Raw genomic sequence first — 20,078 nt, 5'->3', positions numbered from 1 at the left:
CTTCACACACCCTTAAAAAGTGCTTTCTGGACCGTTTTTTGAAATTCTTTCAATTTTTTGTCAATTACACATGTGTAAGAACTGTATGAATATACTTTTGTCCAATTTTATTATCATATTTTTTTATATATTTTTTTAAATTGTGCATAAGGATTTTTTTTGTGGGCCAAATGACGTAAGAAATTTGACATGCTCAAAAATCCTGCAGAAATGCAAAATTGACTGGCCTGATGAACTCGGGATGGCCGGGCAGTGATAGTTGTTCCTTTCCATCACTCGTTGTGTTGATTTCATCATGTCCATTAGGTGATGTTTTTTCACTATAGAATCATATTGCAAGTGCGCGCGCATTTGCAATATGTTTCAATGTGCATTTACCATATGAAATTTGACATGCTCAAAAATGCAAAATTGACTGGTCTGATGGACACAGGATGGCCGAGCAGTGATAGTTGTACATTTCCATCACTCGTTGTGTTGATTTCATCATGTCCATTAGGTGATGTTTTTTCACTATAGAATCATATTGCAAGTGCGCGCGCATTTGCAATATGTTTCAATGTGCATTTACCATATGAAATTTGACATGCTCAAAAATGCAAAATTGACTGGTCTGATGGACACAGGATGGCCGAGCAGTGATAGTTGTACATTTCCATCACTCGTTGTGTTGATTTCATCATGTCCATTAGGTGATGTTTTTCACTATAGAATCATATTGCAAGTGCACGCGCATTCGCAATATGTTTCAATGTGCATTTACCATATGAAATTTGACATGCTCAAAAATGCAAAATTGACTGGTCTGATGAACACAGGATGGCTGAGCAGTGATAGTTGTACATTTCCATCACCTGTTGTGTTGATTTCATCATGTCCATTTGTTTATGTTTTCTCACTTTTGCAAAGTCACTGTGCATTTGCAATATGGTTCAATGGGCAGGTACCATCACGAATTTGTCATGCTATAAAAATCCTGCAGGAATGTGAAATTGACTGGTCTGATGAACACAGGATGGCCGAGCAGTGATAGTTGTACATTTCCATCACTCGTTGTGTTGATTTCATCATGTCCATTAGGTGATGTTTTTCACTATAGAATCATATTGCAAATGCACGTGCATTGTTGTGCAACTGGTAACCCAAAAATAAAAATATGGTTGTAAATGCATTTACCGGTCATTCTGATATTAATGCTCGCTATGGGAACACAGGATGGCCGGGCAGTGATAGTTGTACATTTCCATCACTCGTTGTGTTGATTTCATCATGTCCATTAGGTGATGTTTTTCACTATAGAATCATATTGCAAGTGCGCGCGCATTTGCAATATGTTTCAATGTGCATTTACCATATGAAATTTGACATGCTCAAAAATGCAAAATTGACTGGTCTGATGGACACAGGATGGCCGAGCAGTGATAGTTGTACATTTCCATCACTCGTTGTGTTGATTTCATCATGTCCATTAGGTGATGTTTTTCACTATAGAATCATATTGCAAGTGCACGCGCATTTGCAATATGTTTCAATGTGCATTTACCATATGAAATTTGACATGCTCAAAAATGCAAAATTGACTGGTCTGATGAACACAGGATGGCTGAGCAGTGATAGTTGTACATTTCCATCACCTGTTGTGTTGATTTCATCATGTCCATTTGTTTATGTTTTCTCACTTTTGCAAAGTCACTGTGCATTTGCAATATGGTTCAATGGGCAGGTACCATCGCGAATTTGTCATGCTATAAAAATCCTGCAGGAATGTGAAATTGACTGGTCTGATGAACACAGGATGGCCGAGCAGTGATAGTTGTACATTTCCATCACTCGTTGTGTTGATTTCATCATGTCCATTAGGTGATGTTTTTTCACTATAGAATCATATTGCAAATGCACGTGCATTGTTGTGCAACTGGTAACCCAAAAATAAAAATATGGTTGTAAATGCATTTACCGGTCATTCTGATATTAATGCTCGCTATGGGAACACAGGATGGCCGGGCAGTGATAGTTGTACATTTCCATCACTCGTTGTGTTGATTTCATCATGTCCATTAGGTGATGTTTTTACACTATAGAATCATATTGCAAGTGCGCGCATTTGCAATATGTTTCAATGTGCATTTACCATATGAAATTTGAAATGCTCAAAAATGCCAAATTGACTGGTCTGATGGACACAGGATGGCCGAGCAGTGATAGTTGTACATTTCCATCACTCGTTGTGTTGATTTCATCATGTCCATTAGGTGATGTTTTTACACTATAGAATCATATTGCAAGTGCGCGCGCATTTGCAATATGTTTCAATGTGCATTTACCATATGAAATTTGAAATGCTCAAAAATGCAAAATTGACTGGTCTGATGGACACAGGATGCCCGAGCAGTGATAGTTGTACATTTCCATCACTCGTTGTGTTGATTTCATCATGTCCATTAGGTGATGTTTTTCACTATAGAATCATATTGCAAATGCACGTGCATTGTTGTGCAACTGGTAACCCAAAAATAAAAATATGGTTGTAAATGCATTTACCGGTCATTCTGATATTAATGCTCGCTATGGGAACACAGGATGGCCGGGCAGTGATAGTTGTACATTTCCATCACTCGTTGTGTTGATTTCATCATGTCCATTAGGTGATGTTTTTACACTATAGAATCATATTGCAAGTGCGCGCGCATTTGCAATATGTTTCAATGTGCATTTACCATATGAAATTTGACATGCTCAAAAATGCAAAATTGACTGGTCTGATGGACACAGGATGGCCGAGCAGTGATAGTTGTACATTTCCATCACTCGTTGTGTTGATTTCATCATGTCCATTAGGTGATGTTTTTCACTATAGAATCATATTGCAAGTGCGCGCATTTGCAATATGTTTCAATGTGCATTTACCATATGAAATTTGACATGCTCAAAAATGCAAAATTGACTGGTCTGATGGACACAGGATGGCCGAGCAGTGATAGTTGTACATTTCCATCACTCGTTGTGTTGATTTCATCATGTCCATTAGGTGATGTTTTTACACTATAGAATCATATTGCAAGTGCGCGCGCATTTGCAATATGTTTCAATGTGCATTTACCATATGAAATTTGACATGCTCAAAAATGCAAAATTGACTGGTCTGATGGACACAGGATGGCCGAGCAGTGATAGTTGTACATTTCCATCACTCGTTGTGTTGATTTCATCATGTCCATTAGGTGATGTTTTTACACTATAGAATCATATTGCAAGTGCGCGCGCATTTGCAATATGTTTCAATGTGCATTTACCATATGAAATTTGAAATGCTCAAAAATGCAAAATTGACTGGTCTGATGGACACAGGATGGCCGAGCAGTGATAGTTGTACATTTCCATCACTCGTTGTGTTGATTTCATCATGTCCATTAGGTGATGTTTTTTCACTATAGAATCATATTGCAAGTGCGCGCGCATTTGCAATATGTTTCAATGTGCATTTACCATATGAAATTTGACATGCTCAAAAATGCAAAATTGACTGGTCTGATGAACACAGGATGGCTGAGCAGTGATAGTTGTACATTTCCATCACCTGTTGTGTTGATTTCATCATGTCCATTTGTTTATGTTTTCTCACTTTTGCAAAGTCACTGTGCATTTGCAATATGGTTCAATGGGCAGGTACCATCACGAATTTGTCATGCTATAAAAATCCTGCAGGAATGTGAAATTGACTGGTCTGATGAACACAGGATGGCCGAGCAGTGATAGTTGTACATTTCCATCACTTGTTGTGTTGATTTCATCATGTCCATTAGGTGATGTTTTTTCACTATAGAATCATATTGCAAATGCACGTGCATTGTTGTGCAACTGGTAACCCAAAAATTAAAATATGGTTGTAAATGCATTTACCGGGACTCCTATTATCCATGCCCGCTATGGGAGTACCCTACTACGGCCCTCTATCTATGGGGGCAGTCCTGAGTGCTTTATGGACTGTTTAAAATATTCTGATGGATACGCATGTTGTGCAACTGGTGATTGAAAATAGGCACCTGGTAACCCAAAAATGAAAATATGGTTGTGAATGCATTTACCGGTCATTCTGATATTAATGCCCGCTATGGGAACACAGGATGGCCGAGCAGTGATAGTTGTACATTTCCATCACTCGTTGTGTTGATTTCATCATGTCCATTAGGTGATGTTTTTACACTATAGAATCATATTGCAAGTGCGCGCGCATTTGCAATATGTTTCAATGTGCATTTACCATATGAAATTTGAAATGCTCAAAAATGCAAAATTGACTGGTCTGATGGACACAGGATGGCCGAGCAGTGATAGTTGTACATTTCCATCACTCGTTGTGTTGATTTCATCATGTCCATTAGGTGATGTTTTTCACTATAGAATCATATTGCAAGTGCGCGCGCATTTGCAATATGTTTCAATGTGCATTTACCATATGAAATTTGACATGCTCAAAAATGCAAAATTGACTGGTCTGATGAACACAGGATGGCTGAGCAGTGATAGTTGTACATTTCCATCACCTGTTGTGTTGATTTCATCATGTCCATTTGTTTATGTTTTCTCACTTTTGCAAAGTCACTGTGCATTTGCAATATGGTTCAATGGGCAGGTACCATCACGAATTTGTCATGCTATAAAAATCCTGCAGGAATGTGAAATTGACTGGCCCGATGAACTCGGGATAGCTGGGCAGTGATTCTGGTTCATCTCCATGGCTCGTTAGGGTTGATTTCAGAATGTCACTTTTGGTGATGGTCCCTCTCCGTTTAAACATATTGCTAATGTACAAAAGTCAACTAGCAAGTCAGTGTCCATCAGTCAATTAGATGTCATTTTGACACCAAACTGATACCAATTGACACCAAACCCACTTTTTCCAACTCATTTAGAAGCCAACTATCATATATGTCAGAGCAGGCCCATAATTCACAGCGCCTTTAGTTTAAAACATAATAAAAACGTAAAACACATAGTTACGTTCTAGCTGCGGGTCCAGGTCAGACATTATGTGAAGGCCTATGTGAGGCGACCCGAATCCCGAGTTTCGGCTCGATAGGTCCTTCGGTGCCCGAGTAAAACCCTAATTGGTGCTGAAAATCCACTTTTTTCCATGCCTTGCTATGGGGTCCTTGAATGAGCTATCGGACCGAAACGTTGGGGTCCGTCTCTATGGGCCGAGCCGGTTCCAATGCACCTAGTCTTGTGTCTCTGAGACTTTTCTAAATGTCGCCATTTTCGTAATGGTCAAAATGAATTGAAATCATTGCAAATGTACGAGGCTATTTCTCGGTCCGAGAACCTTCTAGAGCCACCTAACTCACCACGCACTATCGACCCGAGGTCTAGAACAGGTTTCTAAAGTTTCGGAACTCTAGGTCTGACGGTTCTTTTAGCTCGAACAAAGCTAACTATTGGAGGCACTGTCTGTCTCTACAACCCCCAATACGTCCCTCCTTCCAAGTTGTGTGTCTGTGTGATTTAGTTTTCCTTTGAAATTTTATGGGAAAAATGACTGATTTACAGTTCATGGGGGTTGCCTAATCACACATATGAAGTTTTGGACAGATCTGACTTTTTTAACCCCTCGAAACAGCCCCTGAGACACCAATTAAGGCACTTCCGGTTGGCACAGGAAGCTATAAGTCAACACATATCCTCACTGGGCTATGCTTTTACAGAATCCTGTGTTTTAAGTCCTTACGTTAAGAATTGACTGATTTACACAGGGTTGAATGCACTATGTCTATCAAACTGCAGGCAGGTAATGGAAAAACACTTTTAGGGTGATTTTAACCACTTCCGGTTGGTCCAGGAAGCCTAGAATCAACACAGGTAGACCTCATACTGGCCTGATGGACTGTCATCAAAGACAGGTTCATACGGCATTCATAACCCATATAGACTTCAGGTTGAATTTAGGGGTGCAGGCAATGTATTCCTATGGGGAGAGAAGTCAATGCAAACTATTTGAAGTAAACACCTTCTTTTAACTATTAAGGGTTAATGCCACACGGTCAAGGTTAGGCTTGCACGGATCGGAAGGACCTTAGGAACGTACCTGAGGTCGAATTGTGCTTCTCACCCTAACGGTTCTCTCACTGTCACCCAAAAGCAAATGACGTTGTGGGGCAGGCTTCATTTTGGGCCTACTTTTCTAATGGTCGCTGCGCTCAGACCGAGCGAGCTACGGTCAAGCGGGATATCTCGTTGAACTCGGCACGGCCTAGACATTATGTTTATGCCATTGCCTGCTCTCTGTGTCTTTGAGAACCACACTTTTTCACTCCATCCTTGCTGTGTGTGCGTGTGAGAGCTTTTCTTTGACATCTGTTGGGAGAGATGACTGATTTACAGTTCATGAGGGTTACCTAGTCACACATATGAAGTTTTGAAAAGATCTGACTTTTTTAACCCCTCGAAACAGCCCCTGAGACACCAATTAAGGCACTTCCGGTTGTCACAGGAAGCTATAAGTCAACATATATCCTCACTGGGCTATGCTTTTACAGAATCCTGAGTTTTAAGTCCTTACGTTAAGAATTGACTGATTTACACAGGGTTGAATGCACTATGTCTATCAAACTGCAGGCAGGTAATGGAAAAACACTTTTAGGGTGATTTTAACCACTTCCGGTTGGTCCAGGAAGCTTAGAATCAACACAGGTAGACCTCATACTGGCCTGATGGACTGTTACCAAAGACAGGTTCATACGGCATCCATAACCCATATAGACTTCAGGTTGAATTTAGGGGTAAAGGCAATGTATTCCTATGGGGAGAGAAGTCAATGCAAACTCTTTGAAGTAAACACCTTCTTTTAACTATTAAGGGTTAATGCCACACGGTCAAGGTTAGGCTTGCACGGATCAGAAGGACCTTAGGAACGTACCTGAGGTCGAATTGTGCTTCTCACCCTAACGGTTCTCTCACTGTCACCCAAAAGCAAATGACATTGAGGGCCAGGCTTCCTTTGCGCCTTCTTTTTTTCAAGGTCGCTGCACTCAGAACGAGCTACGGTCAAGCGGGGCGTCTCGTTGAACTCTGCACAGCCTGGAGACTATGGTGATGCCATTTTTGTGTTGATTTCAGAATGCCATTTTGGTGATGGTCCCTCTCCGTTTAAACATATTGCTAATGTACAAAAGTCAACTAGCAAGTCAGTGTCCACCAGTCAATTAGATGTCATTCTGACACCAAACTGATACCAATTGACACCAAACCCACTTTTTCCAACTCATTTAGAAGCCAACTATCACATATGTCAGAGCAGGCCCATAATTCACAGCGCCATTAGTTTAAAACATAATAAAAACGTAAAACACATAGTTACGTTCTAGCTGCGGGTCCAGGTCAGACATTATGTGAAGGCCTATGTGAGGCGACCCCGAATCCCGAGTTTCGGCTCGATAGGTCCTTCGGTGCCCGAGTAAAACCCTAATTGGTGCTGAAAATCCACTTTTTTCCATGCCTTGCTATGGGGTCCTTGAATGAGCGATCGGACCGAAACGTTGGGGTCCGTCTCTATGGGCCGAGCCGGTTCCAATGCACCTAGTCTTGTGTCTCTGAGACTTTTCTAAATGTCGCCATTTTCGTAATGGTCAAAATGAATTGAAATCATTGCAAATGTACGAGGCTATTTCTCGGTCCGAGAACCTTCTAGAGCCACCTAACTCACCACGCACTATCGACCCGAGGTCTAGAACAGGTTTCTAAAGTTTCGGAACTCTAGGTCTGACGGTTCTTTTTAGCTCGAACAAAGCTAACTATTGGAGGCACTGTCTGTCTCTACAACCCCAATACGTCCCTCCTTCCAAGTTGTGTGTCTGTGTGATTTAGTTTTCCTTTGAAATTTTATGGGAAAAATGACTGATTTACAGTTCATGGGGGTTGCCTAATCACACATATGAAGTTTTGGACAGATCTGACTTTTTTAACCCCTCGAAACAGCCCCTGAGACACCAATTAAGGCACTTCCGGTTGTCACAGGAAGCTATAAGTCAACACATATCCTCACTGGGCTATGCTTTTACAGAATCCTGTGTTTTAAGTCCTTACGTTAAGAATTGACTGATTTACACAGGGTTGAATGCACTATGTCTATCAAACTGCAGGCAGGTAATGGAAAAACACTTTTAGGGTGATTTTAACCACTTCCGGTTGGTCCAGGAAGCTTAGAATCAACACAGGTAGACCTCATACTGGCCTGATGGACTGTTACCAAAGACAGGTTCATACGGCATTCATAACCCATATAGACTTCAGGTTGAATTTAGGGGTGCAGGCAATGTATTCCTATGGGGAGAGAAATCAATGCAAACTTTTTGAAGTAAACACCATCTTTTAACTATTAAGGGTTAATGCCACACTGTCAACGTTAGGCTTGCACGGATCGGAAGGACCTTAGGAACATACCTGAGGTCGAATTGTGCTTCTCACCCTAACGGTTCTCTCACTGTCACCCAAAAGCAAATGACGTTGTGGGGCAGGCTTCATTTTGGGCCTACTTTTCTAATGGTCGCTGCGCTCAGACCGAGCGAGCTACGGTCAAGCGGGATATCTCGTTGAACTCGGCACGGCCTAGACATTATGTTTATGCCATTGCCTGCTCTCTGTGTCTTTAAGAACCGCACTTTTTCACTCCATCCTTGCTGTGTGTGCGTGTGAGAGCTTTTCTTTGACATCTGCTGGGAGAAATGACTGATTTACAGTTCATGAGGGTTACCTAGTCACACATATGAAGTTTTGAAAAGATCTGACCTTTTTAACCCATGGAAACTGCCACTGTGACACCATTAAAGGCACTTCCGGTTGGCACAGGAAGCTATAAATAAACTCATATCATGATTGGGGTATGCCTTTACAGAATCCCGAGTTTTAAGTCTTTACGTTAAGAACTGAGTTATTTACGGAGGGTTTAGTGAGTGTGTGTTATTTCAGAAAATCATAGAAAATCACAGAAATCTCGCAGAGCTCCGCAGCACACTTTAAAAAGATTCGTAAGAACAACCTGCAACTGGATCTGTAACCGTTGAAAAAAAAAACACCTATCCGTGAACATCACCAAGGTGTCGTTGTACGATTTCTCTTAAATGACGATAGATAAATGGCTGGTTCTTTTTTTATTGACACCGGAGGCTCCTTGACTTTGACGTGAAGTGGAAAAATAATTTCTCTATTTTCATTTTGGACCTTTAATCCCAGATAAATGGCCATAACTCAAAAACCGTTGAGGCCTAGACGCCATCTTGTTCGGGGCCAACTGCCCATTATGCCGCCCCTACGCTCACCGAGTTTCGGCTTCTAAATATTTTCAGTTTTCGAGATAAGGCCCCGTCGTGAATCGTGATGTTTTGTAGCAATAGCCATATGATTGCTTATGCCCTCTTGTGGGAATTTCCGGGACATGGGAAAAATGACATAAATCTTATTATTTTTGTAAAACGGAAACCGAATGTCCGACAACGTTCATTTGATGACTTCCTGGTAGGTCCGGCCCTGCCGCTCGCCCGACGCCGTCCGCGAATTTTACAAACGATTTCGGACGTCTAGTAAGGGACCGTACATTTGCAATATGGACTTTCTCACTAACCATACAGGTACTGCCGAATTCTTCCCTTATGTATGTAAAGCCTAACGTCAACACTCTGCAAAGCCTTAAGTAAATGTAAAGCCTAAGGTTAACACTCTGCAAAGCCTTAAGTAAATGTAAAGCCTAACGTTAACACTCTGCAAAGCCTTAAGTAAATGTAAAGCCTAACATTAACACTCTGCAAAGCCTTAAGTAAATGTAAAGCCTAACGTTAACACTCTGCAAAGCCTTAAGTAAATGTAAAGCCTAACGTTAACACTCTGCAATGCCTTAGGTAAATGTAAAGCCTAACATTAACACTCTGCAAAGCCTTAAGTAAATGTAAAGCCTAACGTTAACACTCTGCAAAGCCTTAAGTAAATGTAAAGCCTAACGTTAACACTCTGCAAAGCCTTAAGTAAATGTAAAGCCTAACGTTTGGGGCAAATCCAATACAACACCTCAGAGTAAAAGCCTCCTTATTTTCAAGCGTGATGTTGGCTGCATCATGGTATGGGTATGCTTGACAATGGCAAAGACTGGGGCGTTTTTCAGGATGAAAATAAATGGGATGGAGCTAAGCACATACAAAATCCCAGAGGAAAACCTGGTTCATTCTGCTTTCAACCAGACACTGGGAGATGAATTCACCTTTCAACAGGACAATAACCTAAAACACAAGGCAAAATCTACACTGGAGTTGTTTACCAAGAAGACAGTGAATGTTCCTCAATTCTGAGTGGCCAATTTCTTCTTGAAATCTATGGCAAGACTTGAAAATTGCTGTCTAGTCATTATCCCCAACACTTTCACAGAGCTTGAAGTATTTTGAAAAGAATACTGGGTAAATGTTGCACAATCCAGATGTGCAGAGCTCTTCAGAGACTTTACCAAAGAACACTCACAGACGTAATCGCTGCCAAAGGTGCTTCTGACATGTATTTACTCAGGGAGGTGAAAACATGTCTAATTAACGTATATTCTTGTTTTATTTTGTCATTCATCTTAAAATAATGTTAGGATTTTACTTCTACTTTGACAGAGTATTTTGTGTAGCTCATTGACAACAAAATGACAGTTTAATCCCACTTTGTAACACAATAAAATGTGAAGATATCCAAGGGGGGTGAATACTTACGATTCCCAACAACAGATGGTCTGAACAACAGATATTTCTTAGTAACAGATGAACCAGCATGAGAATAATACTAAGTCATTCATAGCATATTCATGAGACTAAAAACATACTGGAAATTATGTCTCCAAAAGCAAGCAGAACCCCTGTTTTATACTATACATGATTTAGGTTATTGATTTTGCTTACTTGTCCTGGGCTTTCGAGTTAGCACAGCATCAAAGTTAGTGGTATCAATCTCCCAAGCCAGGATAGGCTTGGTGTTGCTGCAGGACACCCCCTCCATGTCAAAGTCTTCATCTGAAGCCTCCTCTACACCTGCAGGCTGCCCCTGACCCTGAGACAGGTCCACAGTGTTGGACTTCACTACTGGGGCCCCGCTGCCATCCTGCTTGCTGTGGGCCACCTCTCTGGGGGTGCTGGGGAGCCGGTAGAGAGAGGCAGCCTGGTTGAGGAGGGCGTAGTCTGAGCAGACCGTGTAGAACTTCTCCCTGGAGTGAGTGACAGGGCAGGTCCATGGGAGCTGGAGCTCAGCACTGGAGGCTCTCCGGGTCCTCAGGGAGTCCCGGGTGAGAGTGGTCAGTAGGCCGCGTTGGTCATCCTCTCTGTCAGGGGGTGGGGGTCGCTGGGTCAAGGGCATAGCCTGGTCGCCTGGCTGACTCCCAGATACATTAGGTCCTGAACTATCCCCACTGTTAGGCATTGAAGAGAGGACTGGGATGTTGGATGAGAGAATTGTTTAAAGTTGAAGTGGTTGGTCTGTTTAGAGGGGTGGGTTGTCATCTATGCTGCAGAAAGGGTTAAAAATATATATTTATTAAAACTTCAAATTGGGTTCAAAGATATCAACCAGGAATTGTGTTTTTGGGCTTATAAAGGTAAAGTGTTGAAAGGTAATTCATAGTCAGTAACTAACATAGAATTGAAGGTATCCCGACGGCCAGCAGATGGCGATGTTGAGTCATTTAATCTTACGGTCCAGATGGAATCTATGCAGCTGTCTATGCACTCGTATCCCCCATGGACTGGTTTGTACATTAAACATTCTCCATTCAGGCTGTAAGGGTGAAATGTTCCTCCTGAACTCAATTGAATGGGGAGAAGGTCGGAAAAAAACGGGTGGAATTTACATACTTTTTTATGAAACACTATTTTCCACCACCATGCTAAAGTGGCTAATACTACTTCCTGATGCTGTGTATCGTGTTCAGCCAATCAGACCAAGGGTGGGGGGAAAAACAGACTGCTGCAACCTGAACGTAATATGCAACATCCAGGACTAACATTAGCTACTCTAGCATGGTGGTGGAAACTGGTGCTTCATAAAGAAAGTATGGGGTCTCCTGAGTGGCGCAGCGGTCTAAGGCACTACATGTCAGTGTTGAGGCTTCACTACAACCTGGGGTTCGACCCCAGGGTGTGTCACAACCGGCCGTGGCCGGGATTCCCATAGGGTGGTGCACAATTGGCCCAGCTTCGTCTGGGTTAGACCGGGGGGTTTTCCATGGCTCATCGTGTTCTAGCGATTCCTTGTGGCGGGCCGGGCGCCTGCAAGCTGACTTCAGTCGTCAGTTGAACAGTGTTTCCTCCAACACATTGGTGCGGCTGGCTTCCTAGTTAAGAAGCAGTGTGGCTTGGCGGGTGATGTTTCAGTCCTTCGCCTCTCCCAAGCCCGTTGCAGCGATGAGACAAGATCGTAACTACCAATTGGATATCACAAACGTTTTATTTTTTATTTTTTACGGCTTATTACCATTAAATCTAGTTAAGGAGGAAAACTACAACCTTGCAGCCTCAATGGGAAATATTTTATGTACAACCCGGTTCAGGGATAGGTGCTTTCCCATTGAATGAATGGTAAAATGAAACGACTCAATATCGTTATCTGCCAGCCTTTTGGCTAACTTTACGGCAAGCCCTGATATTAATTCAGCCATAACCTGATCTACAGTAGCATGAGCACTTGATAAGGATAATGTATTGGACATTGAGTACAAAACACACTTAGGACTGGTGTAAATGATTTTTTTTTTTTTACATTACACGGCCGTTCAATCATAGAGACAAAGATAAGAATATGTATTTTGCGCCCACTAGGCGAGACGACCGTCACCATCACCACCTGTCATCTCAGAAGATGGCAGCAAAAACACGCAGTAGCATCTGACACTCTAAAATATGCACGCAATAAACCTGTAACATTTGGTACACATACCTTGCATTGTGTCGTGGATTTTTAACTCGGTAGGTAACTAGGTAGCCACATAGTATGAATTTCTCCTGGTGGGATAAATACGCTGTTGTATATTGACGTCCTCCTCCTTCCGCTGTACAGTAATGATGAACGAACCCATTACGTAACTAGGGGTGCTCAACCGTAATCTTCCACAAGATTTTCTCACATACAGTTCTAAATTAACGCTTTGCTAAAAAAAAATATATTTAAAAAATGGAAGTTTAAAATTGTTACATTTATAGGGATTTCACATTTACTGACCCTATTTCTGCATAATTTTACACACAATATTCGGCGTTCACGAAGGGTCATCAACCCCTAACCAGCCATCCGGTTTTCTTTAACCAATCAGAATAAGCCTTTTGGCTATGTGGGGTGCACTTGATTTACCTCGCTGGTATGGAACGCCGCTTTACCCTATTCGAAGCGTCCAACCAGGACCTGAATATGACTATCACGCCATGTAATCATTTAACACGTTCATTCATTGTTTATGTAATTATTACGCATTGATTAGACTATCAGTCGTATTTCATATGTCACAACGATTCACTGATACGTGTGCTATGATGCCGGTAAAGTTTTGTTTCGCTCACCGGCTGCTGCCTCACGACCGCAGACACACTCCCTCCCCCAAGCTATGGACGGTGCTGGCTATTAAAAAAAAAAGCTAGCTAGCTAATGGACACAAACAATGTTCTTCCCCCAAAAACATAGCAAAACGACATGATCTGTTTCAGTAGCTATAGTTAGCTAGCTAACTATCTATCTAGGTGTCATCATCTAAAATACCCCTTATTTATAAAACAGTTCTAATTTGATGGATGGTCAGACCCCACCTATGTGAAGCTAGCCACAATAAGGATGCGCCTAAATAGTGGAATTTGCTGTTCGCCTTAAAAGAAAATATAATATAAAAATATATATATTCTATTGAACCTTAATTTAACTAGGCAATTCAGTCAAGAACAAATTATTATTTACAATAACGACCTAACCCGGACGACGCTGGACCAATTGTGCGCCCCCTTATGTCTAATTGAAAGTGTTACAAATGAATACGAAAAGTGGAATCATGCCTTAATGGAATATATCATGCGAAACGAGGTTGGATCGTTGTTATATAAATTCAACAAAATACAATAATTTGTTAATTTGACAAAAATCTTTTGAAATCACACTGTGGATGTATTAGACTTTAGAATAGCATCGATGGCATACTTGTTTCACCGTACAGCCTTACCCTATGGATTGTGGATCAATGACATGGGGTATCAGTCTACCCAGTGACACCCACAGAACATTAGCGTCGAAGCTCTTATTGCAGGACTCTGAAACCACTGTGAATTGAGCCACATGTATTGTACCCGTCAACCTACTATATGTATTGAACAATATTCCAGAGAAAAGACAATAAATACCAAGTGTCTTTTCGGGAGTCTGATAACTCTGAGGAGGACTTTCCCCGCAGTCAAAGTGCCACAATAAGATCTACGACGCTAATATTTGCGTAAAAAGTTGCGTTCTGAGGGTGTTAAAGGAGCAGACTGATTCACTATTTTATTGCTCCATAAATTCCAGCCCTCTAACCTTGTTGAATATTATCTAGTCTAAATATGGCGTGATTCCATCAACTGTGTAAACTTTTATTTTGAAGGAAAACGGCAAATTCCACTATTGTGGATAATACTTATTGTGGATAGCTTCACAGCACGGTTCCGGTTCCGGTTCACGCCTCTCTAGCCAGATGAAGCTAACTGGCAGCTAATAACGTTAGCTGTGGTCAACAGGGTTAAGTAGCTGGATAGCTAGTTATTTTCATGAAATGAAGTTCGATTTCAATAGGGGAACAACACTAGCCAATACTTACTCGCATGGATTCCTAAATCATCGCTAAAAAAACATTGAAAATGAGTGCAGTTTCTACTGGTCATTGCTTTCAGGCTGGTTGCATCGATGCTAGCTAGCTACCCCCAGAGGTTGCTAATAACATCTGTATCAAACATATTTCCAAGCCGTTTTGATCCTGATCTTATTTCAAATGCTCACACAGACGTTTTCCCATTCGGTGGAACAAATCATTCGTTATTACCAACGTGGTATTGTAAACACATTGTGGCCGGTGTGGGTGCTTGTTTTTGTAGAATTATTTTGTACAACTTTGACAGTGCTGGTGGCGCTTGGCTTTCACACACAACATTCCATAATATAATCGTGTTATTTGACATGTCAAATTATTATTTTATGTATCTTTTTTTTTGACAAGCATTTGACCTAAACGGCTACCCATACCGGCCGGTTAGGGACCAATGATAAATGCCGTGTTCGATTTTGATTTAGGTTTTTTTTTTTATTAACAACAAATCAATACAGGAAGTACATGAGGGAACACAAGTATTTATGGATAGTATACAATGGACAATTGAGCTAGGGGGCGGGGCTGGGGGCACAATATCACATTACACAGGGGACCTTAAGGGACATGCATATACTTATAATTCGAACAGATTCTTTTGTTAGTGGAGTATTTAATTGTCTTAAAATACAGTTCAATTTATTTTTGTAGGGTAAGAAAATGTGTTTTTCTGTTTGTAAATGTACATTTGTGAATATGACATTTGGCCAAAAGAATAATTAAATTAATTACGTGAAAATGTTTCAGCTTATTCCTATCGTAGATAAAGAATCCAAGCAGTACATCTCTCCACAATAGTGTTAAATCTTCATAAAAGTGTTCAATTATAAATCTACTGATGTCTTGCCACAGTTTTCTTACATGAATACATTGTCAAAAAAGTTGCAACACTGTTTCTGGGTGGTCAATACAAAAGGAGCAATTTGAATTGATGTTTTCCTTAAACTTCTTCATATAGTGGTTGGCAGGATAATATTTATGAATAATTTTAAAGGAAACTTCCTTAATTTTGTTAACAAGTAGGTATGTGTGTGGCAATATCAAAACTTTTTCCCAACAGATATTATCAATAAATCCATTCCAATAAGGCATGACATAAAGTATAGATACAACATCCTGCTGAAACAAGGATCGTATCGCTCTGTTGTTGAATGGACCAAAAGATAAACAAATCTTTCCTACTCATGAGTCAACAGGGTCAACAGAAGGTCGGCTCTGAGGGTCAGGTCTTTCCTACTGATGAGTCAACAGGGTCAATAGAAGGTCGGCTCTGAGGGTCAGGTCTTTCCTACTGATGAGTCAACAGGGTCAATAGAAGGTCGGCTCTGAGGGTCAGGTCTTTCCTACTGATGAGTCAACAGGGTCAATAGAAGGTCGGCTCTGAGGGTCAGGTCTTTCCTACTGATGAGTCAACAGGGTCAATAGAAGGTCGGCTCTGAGGGTCAGGTCTTTCCTACTGATGAGTCAACAGGGTCAATAGAAGGTCGGCTCTGAGGGTCAGGTCTTTCCTACTGATGAGTCAACAGGGTCAATAGAAGGTAGGCTCTGAGGGTCAGGTCTTTCCTACTCATGAGTCAACAGGGTCAATAGAAGGTCGGCTCTGAGGGTCAGGTCTTTCCTACTGATGAGTCAACAGGGTCAATAGAAGGTCGGCTCTGAGGGTCAGGTCTTTCCTACTGATGAGTCAACAGGGTCAATAGAAGGTAGGCACTGAGGGTCAGGTCTTTCCTACTGATGAGTCAACAGGGTCAATAGAAGGTAGGCTCTGAGGGTCAGGTCTTTCCTACTGATGAGTCAACAGGGTCAACAGAAGGTAGGCTCTGAGGGTCAGGTCTTTCCTACTGATGAGTCAACAGGGTCAATAGAAGGTAGGCTCTGAGGGTCAGGTCTTTCCTACTGATGAGTCAACAGGGTCAATAGAAGGTCGGCTCTGAGGGTCAGGTCTTTCCTACTGATGAGTCAACAGGGTCAATAGAAGGTCGGCTCTGAGGGTCTTGACACGTTCCTGAGTAATAAAGCAACACCTGAGGGAATGGCATCTAAAACAATTTCAAAATCTTTAGGTGTTACAGGGACCTTGTAAAGTGATAAGAATTCCTTATAACTGAGTAAGAGAGCCTCTGCATTTACCAGTTGGCTCCCCAACAGGATATTATTTAGAAACCAATATTCCAAAAACAAAGAAGTATTTTTATACAATATGTCCCGATTATTCCATATATAATATCTGTGTGGAGAAAAATTATAATTGCAAAACGACATGAAGTTAAGGCCACCAAAAGTAGAGAAGACATGATGAGTAATACAATTCTACATAGATGTGTCTTCTTAGGAATTGTTTTATCCAATTGATCTTAAAAGTATTATTTAAGGTAGTAAAGTCCAGAAAATTCAGCCCACCATTCTCATAAGTGTTCATTACAACAGTTTTCCTAATGTAATGTTTACGGTTTCTCCACAGAAAGTTGAAAAGCATCTGGTCTATCTCCTTGCTTATTTTACTGTCAAGATATAAAGATAGAGCACCATATGTTAGTCTAGAGATACCTTCAGCCTTGGTTATTAGGACTCTACCTTTTAAAGATAAGTCCCTCTGTAGCCATTGATTTAGTTTCTTCTGGGTTTTTTTTAATAAGAGGGTTAAAATTTAGTAAGCCTCCAGACTTCTGATCCTTTGTAATGGTTATGCCTAAATATGTAAGTTATTATTTTACTGGAATACCATAATATGAAGGTGTCACACAATCTTTGACAGCTATTAGTTCACATTTATTAATGTTAAGATATAGACCAGACGCTTTGGAAAAGCATTGTATCACATTGATCGATATGGGAATTTGGTTAGCGTCTTTCAGAGAAAGTGTAGTATCGTCAGCCAGCTGGCTTATAATAATTTCTTTACCAGCTATGGAAATACCTTGTATAGGACTATTATTTAAAGAATTTGTAAGAAGTTGGATGATTAATAAAAACAGGTACGGAGAGATAGGACAACCTTGCCTAATTCCTCTTTTTTAACTCAAATCTAAGTGAGGTGCCATATTTCAATTTGATAGAGCTGTTATCATTTGTGTGGAAGAGGAACTGATGCTCTACTGTGTCAAATGCTTTATTAAAATCTAAAATAATATGAAGCTATCCTCAGTTATTAGGTCTGAGTAGTCAAGTATGTCTAATACTAGTCTGACATTGTTAGAAATATGTCTGTTCCTCATGAAGCCAGACTGTGTTTCATCAATGATTGCATCCAGGACTTCTTTAATTATTTTTGCAAGTAGTAAGGCTAATATCTTATAGTCAACAGAAGTTGGGTGATGCAACAGGACAACGACCCAAAACATAGAAGTAAATAAATCAACAGAATGGATTCAAAATAACAAAATACACCTTGTGGGGTGGCCCAGTCAGTCCTGACCTCAATCCGATTGAGATGCTGTGGCATGACCTCAAGAGAGCAGTTCACACCAGACATCGCAAGACTATTGCTGAACTGAAACAGTTTTGTAAAGAGGAATGGTCCAAATTCCTCCTGACCGTTGTGCAGGTCTGATCCTCATCTACAGAAAACATTTTGTTGAGGTTATTGCTGCCAAAGGAGGGTCAACTAGTTATTAAATCCAAGGGTTCACATACTTCTCCCACCCTGCACTGTGAATGTTTACACGGTGTGTTCAATAAAGACACGAAAACATATAATTGTTTGTGTGTTATTAGTTTAAGCAGACTGTGTTTGTCTATTGTTGTGACCAAGATGAAGATCAGATCAAAGTTTATGACCAATTTATGCAGAAATCCAGGTAATTCCAAAGGGTTCACATACTTTTTCTTGCCACTATGTGATTTGACTCTCTCTACTCTCACACATTTTTACTCTGTTGGTGGCATCTCTCCGTTTGACTCTGTTGGGGGCATCTCTCCGTTTGACTCTGTTGGGGGCATCTCTCCGTGTGACTCTGTTGGGGGCATCTCTCCGTGTGACTCTGTTGGGGGCATCTCTCCGTTTGACTCTGTTGATGCATCTCTCCGTGTGACTCTGTTGGGGGCATCTCTCCGTGACTCTGTTGGTGGCATCTCTCCGTGTGACTCTGTTGGGGCATCTCTCCGTTTGACTCTGTTGGGGCATCTCTCCGTTTGACTCTGTTGGGGGCATCTCTCCGTGTGACTCTGTTGGGGGCATCTCTCTGTGTGACTCTGTTGGGGGCATCTCTCCGTTTGACTCTGTTGGGGACATCTCTCCGTTTGACTCTGTTGGGGCATCTCTCCGTGTGACTCTGTTGGGGCATCTCTCCGTGTGACTCTGTTGGGGGCATCTCTGTTTGACTCTGTTGATGACATCTCTCTGTTTGACTCTGTTGGGGCATCTCTCCGTTTGACTCTGTTGGGGGCATCTCTCCGTTTGACTCTGTTGGGGCATCTCTGTTTGACTCTGTTGATGACATCTCTCTGTTTGACTCTGTTGGGGCATCTCTCCGTTTGACTCTGTTGGGGCATCTCTCCGTGTGACTCTGTTGGGGGCATCTCTCTGTTTGACTCTGTTGATGACATCTCTCCGTGTGACTCTGTTGGGGCATCTCTCCGTTTGACTCTGTTGATGACATCTCTCTGTTTGACTCTGTTGGGGGCATCTCTCCGTGTGACTCTGTTGATGACATCTCTCCGTTTGACTCTGTTGAGGGCATCTCTCCGTTTGACTCTGTTGATGACATCTCTCCGTTTGACTCTGTTGATGACATCTCTCCGTTTGACTCTGTTGGGGGCATCTCTCCGTTTGACTCTGTTGGGGGCATCTCTCCGTGTGACTCTGTTGGGGGCATCTCTCCGTTTGACTCTGTTGGGGGCATCTCTCCGTTTGACTCTGTTGGGGCATCTCTCCGTTTGACTCTGTTGGGGGCATCTCTCCGTTTGACTCTGTTGGGGCATCTCTCCGTGTGACTCTGTTGGGGGCATCTCTCCGTTTGACTCTGTTGGGGGCATCTCTCCGTTTGACTCTGTTGGGGGCATCTCTCCGTTTGACTCTGTTGGGGGCATCTCTCCGTTTGACTCTGTTGGGGGCATCTCTCCGTGTGACTCTGTTGGGGGCATCTCTCCGTGTGACTCTGTTGGTGGCATCTCTCCGTGTGACTCTGTTGGGGCATCTCTCCGTGTGACTCTGTTGGGGCATCTCTCCGTTTGACTCTGTTGATGACATCTCTCCGTGTGA

At 41.7% G+C, this 20,078-nt stretch overlaps 1 protein-coding gene and 1 long non-coding RNA gene across 12 annotated transcripts in view; one reads left to right on the top strand and one right to left on the bottom strand.

Annotated features, from left to right (window-relative positions):
- LOC118394378 (basic immunoglobulin-like variable motif-containing protein) overlaps window positions 1-20,078 on the bottom strand; it is a 101,787-nt gene that overhangs the window by 13,893 nt on the left and 67,816 nt on the right. For 2 of the 9 annotated variants that reach the window (XM_052468359.1, XM_052468337.1), the window contains one exon: window positions 10,917-11,515. The exons of 1 other annotated variant lie outside the window; for it this stretch is intronic. In XM_052468359.1, the coding sequence (XP_052324319.1) occupies window positions 10,917-11,430 (514 nt within the window). In that variant the 5' untranslated portion in view covers window positions 11,431-11,515. Of the gene's footprint in view, window positions 1-10,916; window positions 11,516-11,643; window positions 11,774-12,942; window positions 13,524-13,559; window positions 13,808-20,078 lie in introns of those variants that run through there. 6 more of the 9 variants (XM_052468348.1, XM_052468381.1, XM_052468330.1 and 3 more) reach the window with 6 other exon arrangements.
- LOC127908820 (uncharacterized) lies at window positions 14,699-17,762 on the top strand. Of its 3 annotated transcripts, none has more exons than XR_008068585.1 (3): window positions 14,699-16,416; window positions 16,472-16,526; window positions 16,637-17,762. It is a non-coding gene; the product is annotated as an uncharacterized LOC127908820 (long non-coding RNA). The 3 variants fall into 3 exon arrangements; XR_008068584.1 differs by having other exon boundaries at window positions 16,472-16,581; window positions 16,802-17,762; XR_008068583.1 differs by having other exon boundaries at window positions 16,472-16,581.

This window comes from Oncorhynchus keta, chromosome 1 (assembly GCF_023373465.1).
Source record: "Oncorhynchus keta strain PuntledgeMale-10-30-2019 chromosome 1, Oket_V2, whole genome shotgun sequence".
Lineage (NCBI taxonomy): Eukaryota > Metazoa > Chordata > Actinopteri > Salmoniformes > Salmonidae > Oncorhynchus > Oncorhynchus keta.
The sequence above is the reverse complement of the archived record's forward strand: the minus strand, read 5'-3'. Positions and strand labels throughout refer to the sequence as shown.